Consider the following 20,431-nt stretch of genomic DNA (forward strand, 5'->3'; position numbering starts at 1 on the left):
AATTCAATTTTTATTTTCTTTCCCATTCTCTCTGTGTGTAATTAAATAATAAAGAAATAATTACTATACATATAAGGTTTGTTTTGTAGCTGGTTAAAGTTATGCAGATATCATTAATGTAAGGATTGGTCGTGTATTAACTATTCAACTTTTCATCCTGCATAAAATAATAAATAGATTTCCTAATAACTTATACATATTTTAATTACTGAAAAGGATCAAATATACCCCTATACTATTGAAAAAGGGCCAATACATCCTTCGTTATACTGTGACTGGAGAGTAAGGAGGTGTAAAAAAGTGTTTCAACTGCCCAAGGGAAGAAGCAATCTTTTGAGTTATGGGTATGGGTCTTTTAATTGATTATTCCGTTATGAGGTGAATTTTAATTTCAATTAGTTTGAGAATAGTTTAAAATCGTCACCAGAGATCTAGTAGGTGAAATTGATTAACTAATCTTTGGTAAGGTTCGAATCACCAAATTGTAATTAAAACACTAGCCTTTCTACCCTACATGTAATGAAAAAAAAAAAGAATTAAAAAAAGTTTAAAATAGACTACTAGGATGATAACATGTATCGCTCTGTTAAAATGAGAGCTACATCTGTGCCAAAATATAACGGGAAGATATATCTGGACCCAAGGGGATATTTGGCCCCTTTCGTATTAATTATGCGAGTTTCTATATTGCAAATCAAACACTATATTAATTTTACACCTGAATGACTTAAAACAATTACCAAATATATACTTCATTACCTACACTCACGGGTTTGAGCGTTAAAACATTCCCTCTTACGAAATGCAAAATAAAGCGTATAATAATGGTCCATTATTCCCCGAACCCACACATAGCGGAAGGCAGGTAAATCGGTCATAAAACAGTTACTATATATGTATATTTGCCCCCCACACACTCATATTCACAGTGTGACACATTATAAATTAGATAAAATTTTCCTATTAGTATATATAGTATTATTCATTTCCTCATATCGGCTTCTTCAACCTCTAAACTTAAAATCTTTTCAATTCACACAAAAAAAAATAAACTCTTAATTCTCTCTGCTTCATTTCAGCTCTGTGCTTCCTTTATATCGATCTTCTTCAGGTAAATTATAATTTTCACTATTCCCCGATTTGCCCTTTAGTTTTTTATTTGTTTTGCTTTAGGGTTTCCGTGGGTATTTTAGGTAATTTAAGTTTTGCCGATCCTTATCGTAATTTGTTGTTTTGATTTTTTATAATTAGTTTATCGATCTTATATTCAATTTGGGTTTAATTTAATTCTGAACTGGGTTTTTAATAACTAGTTCATATTTTTTTATTTTTTTTTGTTGATAGACTTAATTCAATTAAGTTTAATTATTCAATGGATTCTTGATAACTAGTTGATATGTTTTCTGTTATTTTTATTTAAATTTTGTTGATAGAGTGTTTTTTTTTTTCAATTGGGTTTAATTATTCATTGGGTTTAATTATTCAATTTGGTTTAATTCTGAACTGGGTTTTTGATAACTAGTTGATATATTGTCTGTTAATTTTTTTTTTAAAATTTGTTGATAGACTTTCTTCAATTGGGTTTAATTAAAAAATAAAAAAAAATAAAAAAGGGTTTAATTTGTCACTGGGTTTTTGATAACTGTTGATATGTTTTCTGTTATTAATTAAACAATTTTTGTTGATAGGCCTTTTTTTTTAAAAATAAAAAATAAAAAATTGGTTTTAATTATTTAATGGTTTAATTATTCACTGGGTTTAATAATTCTGTTGGGTTTAATTATCACTGGGTTTTTGATAACTAATGGAAAATTTTGTGAAATTAGGGTTTATTAGGATTTATCTTAATGTGGATTTTCAATCTAATTTAAAAAACCGATCGAATTCGGTCGGTATTTTCAAAAAACAGCAACAACAACATATCCAGTGTAGTCCCACAAGTGGGGTTTGGGGAGGGTAGAGTGTACGGTGCAGACCTTACCCCTACCTTGGGAGGTAAGGAGACCGTTTCCGAAAGACGCTCGGCTCAAGGGGAAGGCGGGCAAGAAGTCAGCCAAGAATTGATGAGAGTAAAGGAACCATGGCAAAATATTATAAATTAGCAGTATGAAAATAAGTAACAGTAAATGCAGCAAGCTAATACGATAATCGACCGAAAAAGGTATTTTCCAAAAAAAGATGTTATATATCGTTGCTACAATGATAACAATTATGCCTTGATGGGATTGTAGTTGGGTCGGTTCGGCGATACTCACAGTCCATTTCAATTCATTTTGCGTGTTTATTAATGAAATTCACACCGTGAATTAAAATCTGCCAGTTTGGAAGGTCAAAAATTTAGCCGATATACTATTCCTTTCTGAGGTTTTCTTAGATACGTTAAATGTAGAATTGCGGTGTTTCATTGCTTTTAGCTCTCTGAATCAATTCTGTAAAAAAGTGTAATTTTTTGGTTTAGGTGAAGTTGCAGGAGTTGTGGAGCGAGAAATGGCTTCAAGTGCATATGAGGAGGCAGGCACAGCTAGGTCTTCGGAGGGAGTGTCAAGTGGGCAGCAGCAATGCCAAAATAGTGAAGCATTGGCGGAATGGAGGTCATCCGAGCAGGTAGAAAATGGAACTCCATCAACTTCGCCTCCTTACTGGGATTGTGATGACGATGATGATGGTGGTATGGTGTTTGCAATCTCTATTTTTTTTTTACCAATTCATTCAAATTTGTGTTTGATAATCGAGGATTCATGGACTTTATGATGTTTGATTTCACAGTATTTTTTATGACCCTACTTGGTAAACAAGATTGTTCGTTTCTTTAGATTTTTCCTTTTTATGTTAAAAGTGAAAAAAGCTGTGTAGGAGTTCTATTATTGATTATGGAGGCTGGACTAACCTGCTCTACTTTTATGTAGAGCTATCTAGTCTGCCCAAAATTCCTTTTTTTGGCCTGCTAATAAGTGAGGCACTTTACATGCTTCATTTTGGATGAGTGTTCTTTTCACTCTTTAGCATAGGAGGCTTGTATCCCAGTCTGTTAAGTCTTTCGAGAAAGTATATTAATCACTTCTTTGTATTTTCCTTGTCCTTCCCTCCTTCCTTGTCGAACTCTCCCCCAATTTTATACTATGGTGTTTACAAGGACAAGAATTGCTTAAGTAGCATAGCTGACATAAGGCCTTTCTCTTTTGGGGTACACCACTATATGAGCATAGCTAACATCATGAGATCCAATCATACTCTGGCTTGAAAGCTACTTTTCTATAACAACGCTCTGCATCCATTCTGTTGTGGTACCCTGTCTTCATTTTTCTAGTTCGTAACTTCGTATAACTTTTAAGCTGTATGAAAATGCCAACTCTTTAGTGATGGTTATAGTTATATGGCTGGCATAAAGGTCTTAGCCATGCCTTATGCCGGGATATTGGAGTTGTATTTGTTTCATGTTTCTGGCTGTTTTTCTTAGTTTTCATAAAATAGTTATTGCAGTTAAGTTGTGAATTTTACCTAAAAGATATAATAGTGACTATCAGCTTTCTTTAAAAGTATTAACATAAAAGATACCATACTGCCTACTTATCACTTGCCCAGCTACATAGATTTTATAACAAATGTAGATTTAAAAAATTAGAGGATTTAGGTCCGCGTTAGATCTAAATTGCAACACAATGCGTCTTTTGCCTATTGGGTAAAGACATGATCTTTGAGGTATAATTGAGAATTTTCTTTTTGTGTGGAACTCCGTGGCATTCTTATTCAGTTTTACCATTTGAGTTTTTATTCAGTTATCCTTTTTTATTGTCTTTAGGCCCTAAACCTTCTGAGCTATATGGGAAATATACGTGGAAGATTGATAAGTTTTCACAAATTAACAAGAGAGAACTTCGGAGTAATGCATTTGATGTTGGTGGCTACAAATGGTATGATGCTTTGTGAAGAATTATTTTGTGAAACGTACTTACTTGGCTAGTTTCAGTTAACCTCTTCTGTAAGCTCATTTTTGTTACTGCATTTAGAATCTTATATAAAAAATCTCCCATGTGCACCCTATATTATTGTTTAAGCACTGAGAATAGGAGAATGAGAGTAGACAGAAAATGATTTGTAAATTGCTTGAGCGTTTTGACACTCGGCAGCTGATATTAACATCTTATATTTGCTAGAATCACAAAGGGTGTGACCTAGCTGTCAATGAAGTGAGATGAGAACCATGAGGTCTCGGGTTCAAATCCGGCGGAGACAAAAACACTAGGTGATATTTCCCATATGTCTAAGTCTTGGTAGACAAAGTTACCTAGTACCTGTGTTGTGGAAGGAAGCAAGTACCCTGTTGAATTAATCGAGGTGCGCGCAAGCTGGTCCAGACACCACGGTTATCAAACAAAAAAAAGTTTATTAGATTCACAATGAATCTTGTTATTTACAATGACTCTAACTCCTAATATCTTTTTCTTTGTTACAATAAGTATTTCTTATTTCCAGTGCTATATTAACTTTTGTTACTCTCTCCATTTCAATGTATGTGAACCTATTTTCTTTTTAGTCCATTTCAAAAAGAAAGGACCCTTTCTAATTTTGGAAACAATTTAATTTAAATTCCCCAATTTACCATAAATGAGAAGCTTTTATAGTCATATAAATATTATAACATGTTCAAAAACCACAAGTTTCACAAGTCTTGTAGTATGGCATGTTTAAGACCACAAGTTTCAAAAGTTATTCTTTATTATGTTCACATAAATTGAAAAGAATGTAGTATCATTTATCAGGCTACATGGAATCTTCTTACTTCCAATGCTACATTAATCTCCGATATCATTTCCACCACTCTTTCTTGCGCTGGCGCGTATCATGAATGGACCAAGCTTGTTATAAATATACTGACTTCTTGAGATCTTCTACGACGTTTCATAAGGATGTCTTGCTGGTTGTTCGTTTGAGCTGACTGTTGAGTGATGAAATTTCCTTGGAGAGAACCTTTTCCTAAACAATTTCCTTGGAGAAACAGTCAGGATTATGTTAGATTGGTTGATAGACCGTTGTAGCTCGGATTGGCTTGATAATAAACTATAAGAAAGACTTGAAAAATTGAGAATTGACTAGGAAAGTGACTTGTGAATTTCTCGGAGTGATTTTCACTCAGCAACGAGAATTTATTTACACAAAAGATAAGTACAGCTTTTTGATAAAGGTGGTATTTTGGGACAGCTTGCGGGTACCTCCAGTGTTCCCTTGGGTACCTGATACCTCCCATCAAGGCTTAGGACAAGGGGGGAGAAACCACCACATATTTTTCGTCTCTACAGGGACTTGAACCCTAAGTCTCTTTCACTGGTTTATGGACCTCTGGGCCACACCCTTGGATACATTAACTACATCTTATATTTGCAAGAACAACAGATCATTTCAAATGCTATGCTAACTACTATTTTCATTTTCTATGTATATTAGCTTTTCTAATTTTTAATGCTGCTTATTTCAGTTCTTCATTAATTGCTAATGCCATTTTCAAGATAAACTATATTAGTAGGAAGAAAATAAGTAAAAATGGAAAAGTGAGTTACTTCCATGGTTTGGTTAGATAAGAAAAAGTTAAGGTGCATGATACCTCTTCATGTAATCTTTCTTCAACCCTTGAGAAAATTGAATGAAAATCACTAAATTCTTCTTACTACGTGTTAAACAACAAGGTAAACCCTTTTTACTTTCCTCTAGAAGTGAATGATCAATAGGTCAGCGAAGGAAAGTAATGATCAACACCCATTCCTGTTCCCTTCCTTCTTCTTTTCCATTGTTGAACCGAATAAACTTTTAGCTTAGTTAGAGGCAGACGGGGTGGTCACAGCAATAATAATGTTCTTGTTACATTGATGTAGAGGTTGGTGATTGTAATTGTAAAATTTGGAGTTTAGGTTATCATGTTTGCCACTCTCATCATCGTAGTGGAAGTTCCTTGGGGAAATGCAATAAAAGCAGCATCTGCTCTATTATCATATGTTCGTTTTCTTTCATTGAGTTGAAATTATCAGTTCATGAATTAATAATGACTGACAAATTTTGCTTCCAACTGTTGCGGCAGGTACATTTTGATATATCCTCAAGGATGTGATGTTTGCAACCATCTCTCTTTGTTTCTTTGTGTGGCTAATCATGACAAGCTCCTTCCAGGTGCGCGATAATGTTGTGATAGTTCTAACAGTACCAATTTTAAAAAAAAAAAAATGTTGTGATAGTTCATCACAAATTCGGTAGAAAGTGACGTGTTAGCTATGGTTATGACTTATGATGTTTCATTCTCTATTTTGATAAGAACAGGTTGGAGTCATTTTGCTCAATTCACTATAGCTGTGGTGAACAAAGACCCGAAGAAGTCCAAGTATTCAGGTTGGTTTATTGGGTGTGTTCTTTTACAGTTGTTTTATTGGTTCCATTTGTGCTCACATTAATATACAGTTGCAAATTTTCTGCAGATACATTACATCGTTTCTGGAAGAAAGAGCATGATTGGGGGTGGAAAAAATTTATGGAGCTGTCGAAAGTTTTAGATGGTTTTGTCGATGCTGATACCCTCATAATAAAAGCTCAAGTTCAAGTAATCAGGTCTATCACGAGCCGTTCCTATTTGAGGCTTTCTAGATTGATGTTTGTTTCTCTTCTCCGTTACACGGACAAATGGGAGGCTCTTCTAAATTTGGAAATTTATTTTTAGGTTCCTTTTAATGCAGCTCACAGTGTTACCCTTAAATTGCATCTTCAGCCAGAAAAATGAAATCCGTTCTTCTTTGATTGTACTGTGATTATTAATTCACCCCTCTTGCTTTCATCTATCTCAGTTCAAATGCATATACCTTTTGTTTTACCTTAAGAGGTTTAGCAGATGCGCTATGGTAAATGTCAAAGTGATATCTTATGTATGCTTGTGAATGGGGTGTAAAACGTACGGTTTGAGCTTTTTTAAAGTGTTATGCATAAAAAAGATCAAGTTGGTTGATCTTAAGTATAGATGTGGAAAACACGCCAGAAGTATGGCATATGACCTGATATGGACATACTGACATGAAGTATGAACATCATTGAATTGGGTTTCCAAAATTTCTATTTTTTAAGCTTTACACACATATTAATCTAAGTAGGAAGTTATACTTTCATTTTGTTTGTGCGTTACAAATTAATCATACAATACAACAATCTCTTTTTCCTCGATGCATTTATCCTTGTGTTTCGTTACCTTCTAATATTCTACTATTATAAGTTGACCTTGCGTATCATAGGACATGATTGAAGTGCCCTTGCTGCATACTGTGAAGTTTGAACCAATCAGCAACTTAGACCATTATAGACCAAGACAACACAATCTTGAAATCGGAAGGCTTCATTTATCTTACATAAATATTCGATCTAACTTTTAGTTCAGCTTGAGAATGTGTAGCAGTTCTTCTCTGAATCCTTCTTTCTGAGGATAGACTTACTGTCCTTTATATTATTTGGCAGTGAGTTGCTCCTAAGCAGTGCCTTTGATGCTTGAATGGGTCTCAAAACAGTGATTATTGGATTTGTACCGCTATGATCCTTGCGATGCTGAACTGCTACAATCTATGTTCTTTGTCTGTAGGGAGAAAGCAGATCGTCCCTTCCGTTGCCTTGACCGTCAATATAGACGGGAGCTTGTTAGGGTATATTTGACTAATGTGGAACAAATTTGTCGCCGTTTCGTGGAAGAGCGACGAGTAAAGCTTGGGAAGTTGATAGAGGATAGAGCGCGGTGGTCAAGGTAGGGTTGTCAATTTTTCTTAATTTTTTGGCAATGTTTTGAAGGCTCTTAGTTTCTATAGGGTAGCTTCTATTTTGGTTTGTGCTCTCCGCTGTATCTAGTCTAGCTGGGTTGTTTGTGGCCAATGACTCATGGTTAATGTTTTTATGTTGAAAAAACTGTGTTCCTTCTCATCTCCTTGAGTGAAATGCTTAAGATTTTGATGTCAGTCTTTCATTGGTCACATTTCTCAGCATTTTCACCTAAACTTAGTGACTACTTGTAATGGAATTTCAGCTTCCGTGCTTTTTGGCTCGGCATGGACCAAAATTATAGATGCCGCATGTCCGAGGAGAGATCAGATTCAATTTTGAAAGTGGTTGTCAAGAACTTTTTCATAGAGAAGGAGGTTACTTCCACTCTTGTCATGGACTCCTTGTACAGCGGGCTTAAGTCTCTTGAAGGCCAGATGATGGGCAAGAAAGGTAAGGCAAAATATTCGGATGCAGTGGAACAACTGGTTCCTATTGTCCGTTTGGAGAAAAACATGTTTGTATTGGTGGATGATGTATTGCTATTGCTTGAGAGTGCTGCATTGGAGCCATTGCCTCCAAAGGATGAGAAAGGCCCTCAAAACCGGACAAAGGTGAGTGACAGAATGCCATTGTTGGAATTATAAGCCAAATATATTCTCATGCTTATAGCTCAGATAGGCTCCTTTATGCTATATATAAAGCTCAATAATAAGGATATTCACAATTAGATACATAAAGATGAAGATGATACATGCATGACAATTTTTCTTCGAAAAAATAAGGAAATTAACAGTTGATAAGAATGTTACCCAACAATTCAGTGCAGGTATACGTAAGACGACACTTTTAATGTTCATTGCTATAAGTCTGATTATATTAATTACGCTAGGTAATTGATTAAGGTTTTCTTATTTCTTGCCTGTTCTTGGTTTTGTTTGTTTGTTTGTTTGCTTATTTATTTAATTATTTATTTTCTGTCATAGATTTGTCCCTTTTATTTAGGAGTGTGGCAAAAGTCAAAAGTATGCTTACAATATCATCGTCTGATCGTTGACAAGCATTTGTATGTAGTCCGTGACCTGTTTGGACACATGTTAAGCTGGTGTACTCGGTAGACTTCTGGACTTTTAGTGAAAATATGCTCCTTTGCCAGTGTTAAATACACCTATTAGCTGGTATACAACTAGTAAGTCTGTTTTCGGGGCTATGATGATTTCAGCTGGAATGCTTTTCCATGTTTGGAAATTTCATACTTGAACATTTAATGGCTTTGGGCAAGTGAAGAATTGAACTATACATCTAACGGTTGTGTACTAAAAAGCCTTTTAACTTAGAATCATCTTATTTCCTGATGCACACCCCCTCCCCTCTTTCCCCAAACACACACACAAGAACTCAGAAGATCCCTTGGGTGGGTGGGGGGATATCATAGACATTTGTTCTTGTTCTTTATACGTCTATTTTTGGGTAATCATATCTTTTGAGCTATTTGTCAACTTCGTGGCCTGTGTCTGCATGCTTGCAATTTATCTTTCTTTTTGGCAGGTAACATTTATGCATACTGCATTGGCATTTTCTTATTGTACCATTGCCTTTTGTTTCAGGATGGCACTTCTGGAGATGAGTTCAACAAAGATTCAATTGAGCGTGATGAGAGGCGTTTAACTGAATTAGGTCGTCGAACCATTGAGATATTTGTTCTTGCACAGATTTTTAGGTAAACTCTTTAAGTCAATTTTTTGGCATATTTTTGACACGTAATTGTGATAGAATGCATAAGAAATGCTTCGGAACAGAAGTTTCTTTTTGCCCTTGCTATTTAAATGGTTAGAACTTAGAGATTTTCTTGCTTTTTAGTTCACGTGCTTTTTACTGAGGATTTTTTTCTCAGTTCTATTTAGCAATTGCATATTAATTCCGAATTCAGTATATTTTGTGACGTCCTTCAATATATCTCATGCACAACTTATGTATGGTTTGACTCCAGGGTTGGATAAGGTACATTTCCAGCAAATCATATCTTCTCCGTTCGACATTCAATTTCAGATTTGCTCCAAATTAATCCAGACCTTAGTAGCCAGCCCTCATACAATTATCATGTACTTTGCTTCTCTTGAATCTCCTTTCTCAGAACCTAAAGGTTTTGCATGTTATATACATGCTAATGCCAACTGATTGGTAGGAAATAAAGGAAGCCAACATTTGAAGCTTCATTTCTATATCGTATCAGTTTAAGGGGAAACTCGTATTATGTGACTAGTGCTCAAACATTCGTACAAGCTGGCTATTATGCATGTCTATAATGACCTCAATTTAATATCTTACTGATTATTTCTTTCTGTGCTGTGCAATTAGATATGCTAACATAAATAGATAACCAGTTGCATCAGTAACTGCATTTTGCTCATTGCGAATAATTAGCAGCAGTTTGTTATCCTTGCAGCTGTTAATGGTTAACGACGACTTTTTCATTTATCTTCTGTAGTAAAATAGAGGTTGCATATCAGGAGGCAGTTGCTTTAAAGAGGCAAGAAGAGCTCATCCGTGAAGAGGAAGCTGCTACTGAAACTGAGCAGAAAGCTAAACGAGCACCTGGAAAGGAAAAAAAGTCCAAGAAAAAGCAGGTATTGTGCTTTATATGATCTGTGTGCAAAGTTTGATTGAAGAGCTATGATATCATAGTAACCGTTGTCAACAATTTATTCTCATGGACCAACAATCAGTTCGTCGGTCTGTCCAACGTGGTCTGGGGTTGTTAAGTGGCATCTCTTTGTTGAACAGTGGAACCTTGGCACTGAGAGTTTAATTTCTGTTTTTAAGCCATTCATCTGTTAGTAATGGGGTGGAAAATTAGCTACTTAGTAGTAGTTTAGTTCAGAAACAAGCTATGCAGAGATTAAGAATGCCGAGATATTTTTTATCAGGCGTTTGGTTCTTTGATATAACAATGGCATAGTTAGGTTAAACTTTAAAATATGGGTTTGTTTTTTAAACTTAATAAAATTGAAAGGGTGTTGAACTGTTGATGGGTTTGATGAAAAGATAAAAGGTAGTTTTTGTCTAATCCATGTATTGCTATTCCATGTGATATTAGCTATAAATAGTACACAAATTTGTGTATTAAATTATATCAGGATTAGCTATATAAGATTGAAAATACAAACCAAACACTAGATAAAGCAATACTAAATTTTGTACATCAAATTGGACGAGTGCTTAATGTTATGTAGGATAAGAAACGAGCTTTGGAATTGAATTCTTTTTACGCACGTTGTGTGAACAGAAGCAATCGATTTGGATCTATTTGTCTATGAGCCGAGCATCTGCCTTAGGTAATTATTGCTTGGAGATCTCGTCTCGGGCACTCAATATTTGCTACAATTTTGTAGTTTTCGGACATATTAACAATTGCATATAGTGGCCTCTTACTCCTTGCTTTTGTTTTCTTAGAGTTTTTTAAATAGGTTGACTCGTTGAAAACTGTTTAGTGACAATTAATTGTCAAAGCATGTTGAAATGATGAATGCTATGTAGAATAATTAAATTGTTGGTGAAGATCATTTCATTACATTTCCTAGATTTTCCTCGGCCCCTCTTCCAACCCAAAAAAGGAAAAAGAAAATTAAAAAAACCGAACCAGAGATGGACTGATGTAAAACTGTAATCTATCTCTGCTGAGATGGACTTAAATGTTCTATCCTTTGTGATTTTGTTTCATGGAAGCACGTTATTTGTCAGTTTCCTCTTTTAATGTTCAGAGAGCACAACCTTTCTGCTTTTCGCCTAACGAAGAAAGAGAGTAGTTCAGAGTAGTGCTATCTATGAACTGGGGTCTTTTCATTTCATCATGCTTGCTTTATATGTCAGGCTAAACAGAAGCGGAATAATCAAAAAATAAAGGATAAGGTTATTGATGAAAAATCTGCTGCGGCGGAGCTATATAAGACTGATCAGGATGGACCTATTTGTGATGGAACGTACATGAATGAGGAGCCAGAAGTGGTGCATGAAAGACCAGATGTACTGGAAGCAGTATCGGATGTTTCTGATTCAATAGATTGTGTCCCAGAGGTAATTAATCCCGACTCTGATGACAGAGATGCAAGTCCTGTCAATTGGGATACTGACAGCTCGGAAGTTCATCCTTCCACGGAAACTAGCTGCAGTGGGTTAAGTGACCTTTCAGCAGTGCAAAATGGGTTAGCAGGAAGGAGAAGTCCTTCTGTAATGGATGATAGTTCATCTACATGTTCCACGGACTCAATTCCTTCAGTGGTTTTGAATGGGCCTTGGACGCCTTCGAACCATAAAAAGCAGAAATCACCCAGCAGGTAACCTCCTTTTTTTCTTTTTGCTTTGTGTGTGTGGGGGTGGGGGTGGGATTTGTTATTCTAAATATGTTAGAAATGTTTGTTTTATTTAAAATTGTGGTGCTTCAACTTTTCAGAGGGAAAAACCAAAGAAACAAATCAAGTTGTAAAGCAGCCGATTGGGATAGCGATACACTAAGTCAGCCATTGGATGCTGTTTCGGATGTAGGGCAGCTAAGTGATACGAGTTGCAGGGCGCCTGGATCTGAGTCTCAGTCTACTGTGCTTTTGTCGAGTGAGCAGCGAGACGTGAAGAAGGTTCTTATCTTCCTTGTACCCATTCATTTTCTTCTAGAGAACAGGCTGACCATCATAAAATTCTTTTACCAAGGAGATAGCACCCAATGTTGATGAAAACAATTATTTTTGGTTCTGCTGTCTCCCTCACTTATCTCTCGTTACTTCCCACTGCTGTTAGATAACCTTAAATTCCCCTCCGTCATCACGTTTGTTACATGCTTAACTAAAAAAAAATGCAAGAGAGGAAAAATCTCTTGAAACTGAGTTTCATGGTCTTACTGTTCATGTAAGGAATTACTATTCTCAAAATTCCGGTAAACTGACTTTTTTTTCAAGATGCATATACCTTTCTGATTATGAGTTTATAGGAAATTTCTTTTCTGTAGTGCTGTGTTTCTGTTGGGCTTCCAGTAAGTACCAGTTTCATGCTACTTTCTTACTCTGAGCAGGAAGTAGTAGCTTCGCCACAGAGGAAGCCGAGGAAGGCTGAGACAGAGAGACCTTCCAAGGAGAAGTCAAGTGTCCAGTCTTCTCTCAAAAGCCCTACAAAAGATGCAGCCTCTGCTGTTCAGCAAAAGTCACAGACGAAGACCCCCGTCACGAGAGATCCTATTTTGGTCAAAAAATCTTCTTCAGATGGTCCCAAGCTTTCTGATAAACCAGCTCAGGTGGCTAATTCATCTGCAACTGCTGTCATGTTGAAGGCTGATCCTCATAAAACTGTAGAGCCAAGGGTCAAGGATAAGCCCTTGGTGCAGGCTGCTTGTGTTACAGCTGGGAAAGCCCCGTCTCAACATGTAATAGTCCCTGCTACAACAGAAAATTTCAAATGGCAACAAGTGCCTGTCATGTCCAGACCTTTGAGTGATCCTTTAGTTTCTGGACCTAGGCCTGCTGCCCCGCCTGCCCCTGTTGTTTCTATGGTTCAGACAATGCCATCACTGGCTCGTTCAGTGAGTGCAGCTGGTCGATTGGGTCCTGACCCTTCACCGGCAACTCACAGTTATCTCACTCAGTCCTATCGGAACGCAATTATGGGTAGTCCTGTTTCTGGAACTCCACCTAGTTTTGGTCAACCTCATTCTCCAATTTCAGCAGTTAACTCATCATACTCCCAACAGCCTCCTGTTTCTGGAAGTCCGGCTAGTCTTGGTCAACCTCTTTCTCCAATTTCAGCGGTTAACTCGTCACATTCATACTCTCAACAACCTCCAGTGGTTTCTGCGGCGTTATTTTTACCACAGGGCTTGGAAAGAACAGAACCTAGTTCTGTCAGACCAAGCTTTTCATATGGAATGGTGAATAATGGCAGCTTGCAGAATGGACTGCAATGGGACAGCAACAGGAGTTTGTCGCAAGATCATGCTTCTGCATCAAATGGAATGGTGAATAATGGCAGCTTGCAGAATGGACTGCAATGGGACAACAACAGGAGTATGTCGCAAGACCATCCTTCTGCATCAAATGGAATGGTGAATAATGGCAGCTTGCAGAATGGACCGCAATGGGACAACAACAGGAGTATGTCGCAAGACCATCCTTCTGCATCAAATGGAATGGTGAATAATGGCAGCTTGCAGAACGGACCGCAATGGGACAACAACAGGAGTATGTCGCAAGACCATCCTTCTGCATCAAATGGAATGGTGAATAATGGCGTCTTGCAGAATGGACTGCAATGGGACAACAACAGGAGTATGTCGCAAGACCATCCTTCTGCGTCAAATGGAATGGTGAATAATGGCGTCTTGCAGAATGGACCACAATGGGACAACAACAGGAGTATGTCGCAAGATCAGCCTTCTGCATCAAATGGAATTAGGAACTTTGCATTGTTCAAAGCTGTAAACAGCAGAACACATGATCACCTTCCTGATTCTCTGGCATGCGCGTCAGGACGAGGGCCCCAGAGTGTAGCAGCTGCTGATGAATTTCCTCATCTTGATATAATTAACGACTTACTGAACGATGATCATGGGATTGGAAGGGCTTCTTCTATACCCGACTTAGGCTTTCAAAGTTTTAGCAGTGGGTTGCAGCATCTGAATCATGGGTTCGCTTTCCCAGGCGATATTGGCACGCCAGTTGATCTAGGTCCCTCATCGATCTCGTGTAGGTTTGAACGATCACGAAGTTTTCATGACGTGTTCCAGCATAACTACTCTGGAGGCCTTTATGATAGTGCTAGTGATATGATTATGCAGCAGCCCGATCCGCGACTTATGAACGGGCATCATATCGATGGGTTAGTTCCTAACCAGTGGCAAATGATGGGTTCTGATCCCTCATTTCTTGGAATGAGGAATGGGGCCATTGATGGTAGTCACCCGTATCCCGTCCCAGACTATTCGAACTTGGCGTGTGGTGTAAATGGGTATGGAGTATATAGGCCTTCAAATGGCCTTTGAGAGCTTCTATGGTGGAGCCTAGTCTTGATTATTTTCCCTGTCTTCCTTTGTAATAATGCATTTGAGAGGAGTCTTTTGGTCTTTAAAGGAAACATTTTGTATAGAGTGGTTCTGCTTTGTTTCAAATTTTTAACTTTAAAAAAACATGGCTTTGCTATTGCTCCAGACTGGTATTTGACATTATAGAAGTTTGGCCTTTTCTTATTCCTCAAGTTTGATGTATGCTATTAATCCTGATGCTGTTGTAACCAATATGTTATAATAAAATTATATCATATACTAGGGGTGTTTACAGTTTGGTTAAAAATCGAGCCAAACCGAAAATCAAATCAAACCGACTAAATAAACCAATAATTAATTGGGTTTGGTTTAGTTTGGTTTTGAATTTTTAAAAACCAATAATATTTGGTTTGGTTTGGTTTGGTTTTGGTTTTACTAAAAGCAAATCGAAGAAAAAATCAAACCGAACCAATAAATTTTATACATAATATTTATAATTATACATATACAATATGTTGATTTTTATAATTATATATATATATACAATATGTTGAATTTTATAAATGCTTTTAAATAATTTATATACTTTGTAAGCAAATTTTATTTATCTCTAACAAACTAATGAACTTTATACCTTTAAAGCCGATTTTACAAAAGAAATTCATGAATTTTAACTCATTTATTCAAAGAAACAACTATGAGATTTACTCGAGTCCGTTGCATTTTGCACCCTTAATGTGTGTTATGTTTTGTGATTTGCACCCTATCCTATTTTATTTTATGACTTGCACCCTAACCTCTTCAACTTTTAGCAAAACAATAAAATTACTCTTTTTTTTTTCTTAAATGCACTAGGGCAAAATTGGAAATACAAAAGACAAAAAATAAAACATCAAATAAGAAAAGAGAGTTCAAATTTAAAAACGCAATAACTTCATTCTTCAACAAGATGACTACAAGGTAAGTTCATGCACTTACTGGTCTTTTATAAATAGGTTCGCTTGGTTACCTATGCTCAAACTATGATTACCTCGATTTTCTTCTCTAAGGAATGAGAGAATTTAGAGCTTTCTTTGCAAATTTAGTGAGTTTTTCTTCTTTTGATTCCGGGTGGATTTGGGAGTTATTATAAACTTCATGAACATTCAGTTGCTCTTCTGCTAACTTATAATGAATTATCAGCGCAATTATATCTGGATATTAGTTTACGAAGGTTTTCAATTTGAAGATTCCATTTAGAATGCCTATAAAAAAAAAGTAAAATCTATATTCTAGTTTTATTCTTGTAATTTAAAGAAAACTCTGATGAATTCTACAGTTTTTAATGTCACAAACTTCACGGACAATTAGGATTAGGGTACTTAGAACTAATGAGGTTTCCTTTAGACTAATGCTTTTGATAAGTGAAATTCCCATCTTGGATGCACATATGATGATAAATATGGTTAATGCAGCTAAAATAAAACCAACAAAAGGAACCAAAAAGAAATTGGTGGATATAGTTTATGCACTACTGGGTCTGCTTAGTAGCTTCATCACTTGATATGCATTTAATATGTTTTATAAGCCTATTGGTTCTCAATTTCTTCTGGATTTGTGGATAGCACCAAGGACAAGGGAGGAAGTTTGGTGAAAAGGGCCACCAACTTTAATCATTAGCTTGGAAGTTTTCGTCACTAAGGAGCACCGTGCAACTACTGTTTGTCTCCTGCAAAGAATGAATTTGGTGGTTAGGAGTTACAAATACCCAAAAGAATTATAATAAATAAAGAACAATCTCAAAAATCAGAAAAGTTGTATGTAAAAATAAATAAGCAAATATAAGAAAAAATGATATATTATTTGTATTTCCAGTTTTTCCCTAGTGAAAATTAACAAAAAAGTAATTTTATAGTTTTGCAAAAAGTTGAAGAGGTTAGGGTGCAAGTCATAAAATAAAATAGGATAGGGTGCAAATCACAAAACATAACATAGATTAAGGGTGCAAAATGCAACAGACTCGATTTACCTAGATTCATTTTTTGTATTTCTTATAAACTTTATTCACTTAAATAAAATCATAAATCCTAAGCATTTTATTCATAATACAAAAGCCTATAGCTACCACAATAAAAAGATAATAATGAATTATAAGTTGGAAAAAGTTAAAAAATTCTCTCCTAATTGTAGGAAAAAAAAACATGAAAAAGAGAAATACTATTAGTTTTCTTAAAATCGAAAAATCGACCCAAACCGAACCAAAACCGACTACAACCAAACCGATGGTTATGTATTATATTTAGTTTGGTTTGGTTTTAAATTTTTTAAAAACCGACTTAATTGGTTTGGTTTTGGTTTTCCTAAAACCGACCCAAACCGACCCATGGACACCCTATCATATAGTATTATACTTCAAGAGCTTTGGGTCAGTGGTGTAGAGACGCAACACATGATGCGTAATTTAGATGCATGTCGTGGATTTCAACCCTGTCGCGGACAAAACCTGCAATTGAAGTTGGGAGGAAGGTGGCAAAAAGATAAAACTTCATTTCTACTTGAAGTAGGGATCTAGTAGCTCAGTTGGTTGGCTACCTGAACTTTCACCTTATTGGTGAGAGTTCGAATTCTCACGTTGTAATCCCCTTTCCCATTTCACCTTCCCCTACCCCCTATGTAATAATTCTTTTTTTTTTAAAAAAAAAAAAAAAAAAAAAAACTTTCACCACTATTTATGTATGATTATTTAATTTGAAATCCCATTGTTTTTGAAGTTGGGAGGAAGGTAGCAAAAAGATAAACTTCATTCTACTTTCATCATTAAATACGTATCGTTATTTAACTTCAGATTTTTATCATAATATTTTGAACCCATAAAGTACAAATCTTGTAGCCGCTTCTACACAACGAGCCACCATTTTGCATGGTCGCATGAAACACTCGCATTTGAGTGTTTACTCCTAGCAAATGTTCGAATACGCAGTTTCTATAATTTTCTTCTTATCCAACCAGCATTTATATATAATAGTATAACACCACCGAGGGACGTGGAAGGTTGGATGAGATTACTTTCTTCGCTTTTAACGCGACTTGAATCTGGATTAGTTGACTAGCGGGTTTCGAATACTTAAATGTACCGATTCTTGAGTGCACGTTCATGTGACTTTCTCAAGTAAAGCTCTTCGCATTGCAAGCGCTTATTGTGTCGGCTCGGCCAATTGATAAGTGGAGACAGAATAAAGCGACCATCGTAAAGGCGTTTACTATTCGTTCTTCGCATTCACTGTAGTGTCTGTGTAGATACTGCATGCTATTTTCTCATGAACCATAATACTACTCTCTTTGTCCCAATTTATGTGCTACAGTCCGGATTTCGAGCGTCAAACTTCTTTATTTTGATCATCATTTCGGACATACAATCTTTAAGTTTTTTTAAAAATAATTGATATATTTAGAAACTACATGAAAGTAGTAATATCAGTCACAATAATTAACAATCTAAAAGGGCATACGAGTAACTTCGCGGTCAAAGATTTTCTTATTTGACTCTCGAAAAACAAAAAGTGTCATATAAATTGGGATAGAGAGGGAGTCTTATATTTGATTAAATTATCGAATCATTTATTTCTCTTGAGATTTTTTTCTAATGTTTCGTTCTACACATGTCTTATGGTTATACCCTAAAGAAGAAGAAAAGACGGAACAACGACTATAACGAGCCTTGTGTTGCATGCGTTGATTTACTTGGACAAGACTTTGTATGGAACATAAATTTATACACATGACACATGAGTAATATTATTTATTTTCACAATCTTTTTTCATGTTGCCAGGTTATGTAGCTAGGAGAATTAACAACTCATTTCTCATCAGATATAAATCATGAGTTGACCAAAATATTCACCATTCACAATGGAAAAAAAAAAAAAAAGAACAAAGTAATTGACAACCTTAAATAAATTTTTTCTGTATCTCTATTTACATCAATTACCTGGATTTACAATCAAAGCTAACCATGCATGCTATACAGCATCAAAAGAAAATGAAACAAACCAAAGAATTAATTAAATAATAATGGTGGACTAATACTATTTACACTACTAAAATTCCGATGAATGTTTTGGTTGAAACCCGTTGGAAATTCGCTTGTCGGAAACGTTTTCAACGAAAATCCCGAATATCCAACGAATTTAGAATGAAAATGTCCATTGAAAATTCACTTGTCAAGAATGCCATCAGAATTTTGCATTTTTTAGTTGCGCATGCATAAAGTGAAACAACAGAAAAGCAGTAATTTGACTTTTCGTCTCATTTTTGTCCATTCACGGGCACGAGCTAGCCACCGCCGCCCTGACCGGGAATTTTGGTGCAGGGAGAAGCACCGGAAGGTGGAACAGGAACCTCTAGGCAATGATGTTAAAAAGGGTGTTTTCTTGTTTCAACCATTTTCCCATATCCAAGGGCCTTGATGCTTTTGCTAATAATAGAACATTTGGAGTAGAGAAAATGGAAAATATGAGTACGAATGTAACAAATACTTTAAGAAGAACCATGATATATATATATATATATATATATTATGTAATATTAGTATGAGAATCCCTTTTTTGGAGTTTGGTTTTTGGTGAGGAAGAGAGTTATGAAGGTATAAAGTTTATAGAGGTTGTTGAGATTATATTGGGAATGAAAATACAAGGCAGGTTGATGTATTTATAGGCAAATGGATATACTTTAATTAGGGTGTTCAAAGATTAAGTAGGTGTTTGGACATAAAATATGAGATATGTGAAAAAATAGTATTTGAAAAGAAGTTGAAAAGGATATTTGAAAATCGATTTGTATTTGAACATGCATTTAACTTGAAAAAAAAAGTTTAAATTTTGTAAGTCGAAAAAAAAAATTCACTTAAAAAACCTGATCAATACCATTTTTTCAACCTTGAAACTCACCTTCAAATTAATTTTTTCTTTCAAAAAACCAATCTAATGTATATTCAAATGCTATTTTGAAATTATTCTTGACAAAAATGGAAAATTTATGAACGGGAGTAGGAATTTCCTTGTATGTGCATTAATTTATTCAAGTTTGACTTGGAAAAAAAATAAGTATTTTTAGTTGTTGACTTGGCCATGGGTAAGAACTAGGAATGATGAATGGAGAATTTTTTTTAAACTTTAATTATGACATTCCAAAAAGGACACGCATTCTTGGGCACCAAACTGCATTTATTACTAATGGAAATTTGAAAAAGAAAATATATGTTTCCTAATTCCTATTGACTTTTGTACATATGTATACTAGGCACCCAGGATTTGAAGACGACGCCAGCACCACCAAAGGTAGATGCCACCCTTTTATAATTAATAGGTTGTCTGTTTGAAACCTGGCAACAACGCCTTCTTTTTATGCATTTTTGTCAATTATCAACTAAAAACGAAAATGCAAAATAAATTCTGTAGCCTAGGTTCGAACTCGGGTTGGGTGGTAGAGAACAAGGGCCTAAGGGCACGCTGACCAAATGGACCACTCCAGCAGATATGCTTGATGGGTCTTTTTAAATATATGATAGATATTTAAGGTATATACACATATATATACAGAGTTTTTTCCGAAGTTACCAGGGGCACGTGTCACATCTCGTAGTACGCTAGGTCCGCTCCT

At 35.7% G+C, this 20,431-nt stretch overlaps 1 protein-coding gene across 2 annotated transcripts; it reads left to right on the forward strand.

Annotated features, from left to right (window-relative positions):
• Nucleotides 1-1,001: 1,001 nt before the first annotated feature.
• LOC132044650 (TNF receptor-associated factor homolog 1a-like) lies at nucleotides 1,002-14,998 on the forward strand. Of its 2 annotated transcripts, none has more exons than XM_059435154.1 (13): nucleotides 1,002-1,111; nucleotides 2,459-2,668; nucleotides 3,800-3,911; nucleotides 6,071-6,159; nucleotides 6,307-6,375; nucleotides 6,462-6,591; nucleotides 7,604-7,762; nucleotides 8,039-8,387; nucleotides 9,381-9,493; nucleotides 10,262-10,400; nucleotides 11,644-12,107; nucleotides 12,224-12,404; nucleotides 12,836-14,998. In XM_059435154.1, the coding sequence occupies exons 2-13, from the start codon at nucleotides 2,488-2,490 to the stop codon at nucleotides 14,792-14,794; spliced, it is 3,945 nt and encodes a 1,314-aa protein (XP_059291137.1). In that variant the 5' UTR covers nucleotides 1,002-1,111; nucleotides 2,459-2,487; the 3' UTR covers nucleotides 14,795-14,998. The 2 variants fall into 2 exon arrangements, with proteins under 2 accessions (XP_059291137.1, XP_059291138.1); XM_059435155.1 differs by having other exon boundaries at nucleotides 2,459-2,604.
• The last annotated feature ends 5,433 nt before the right edge of the window (nucleotides 14,999-20,431 follow it).

The sequence above is a fragment of the Lycium ferocissimum genome, unplaced genomic scaffold (genome assembly GCF_029784015.1).
Source record: "Lycium ferocissimum isolate CSIRO_LF1 unplaced genomic scaffold, AGI_CSIRO_Lferr_CH_V1 ctg51, whole genome shotgun sequence".
Taxonomy (NCBI): domain Eukaryota; kingdom Viridiplantae; phylum Streptophyta; class Magnoliopsida; order Solanales; family Solanaceae; genus Lycium; species Lycium ferocissimum.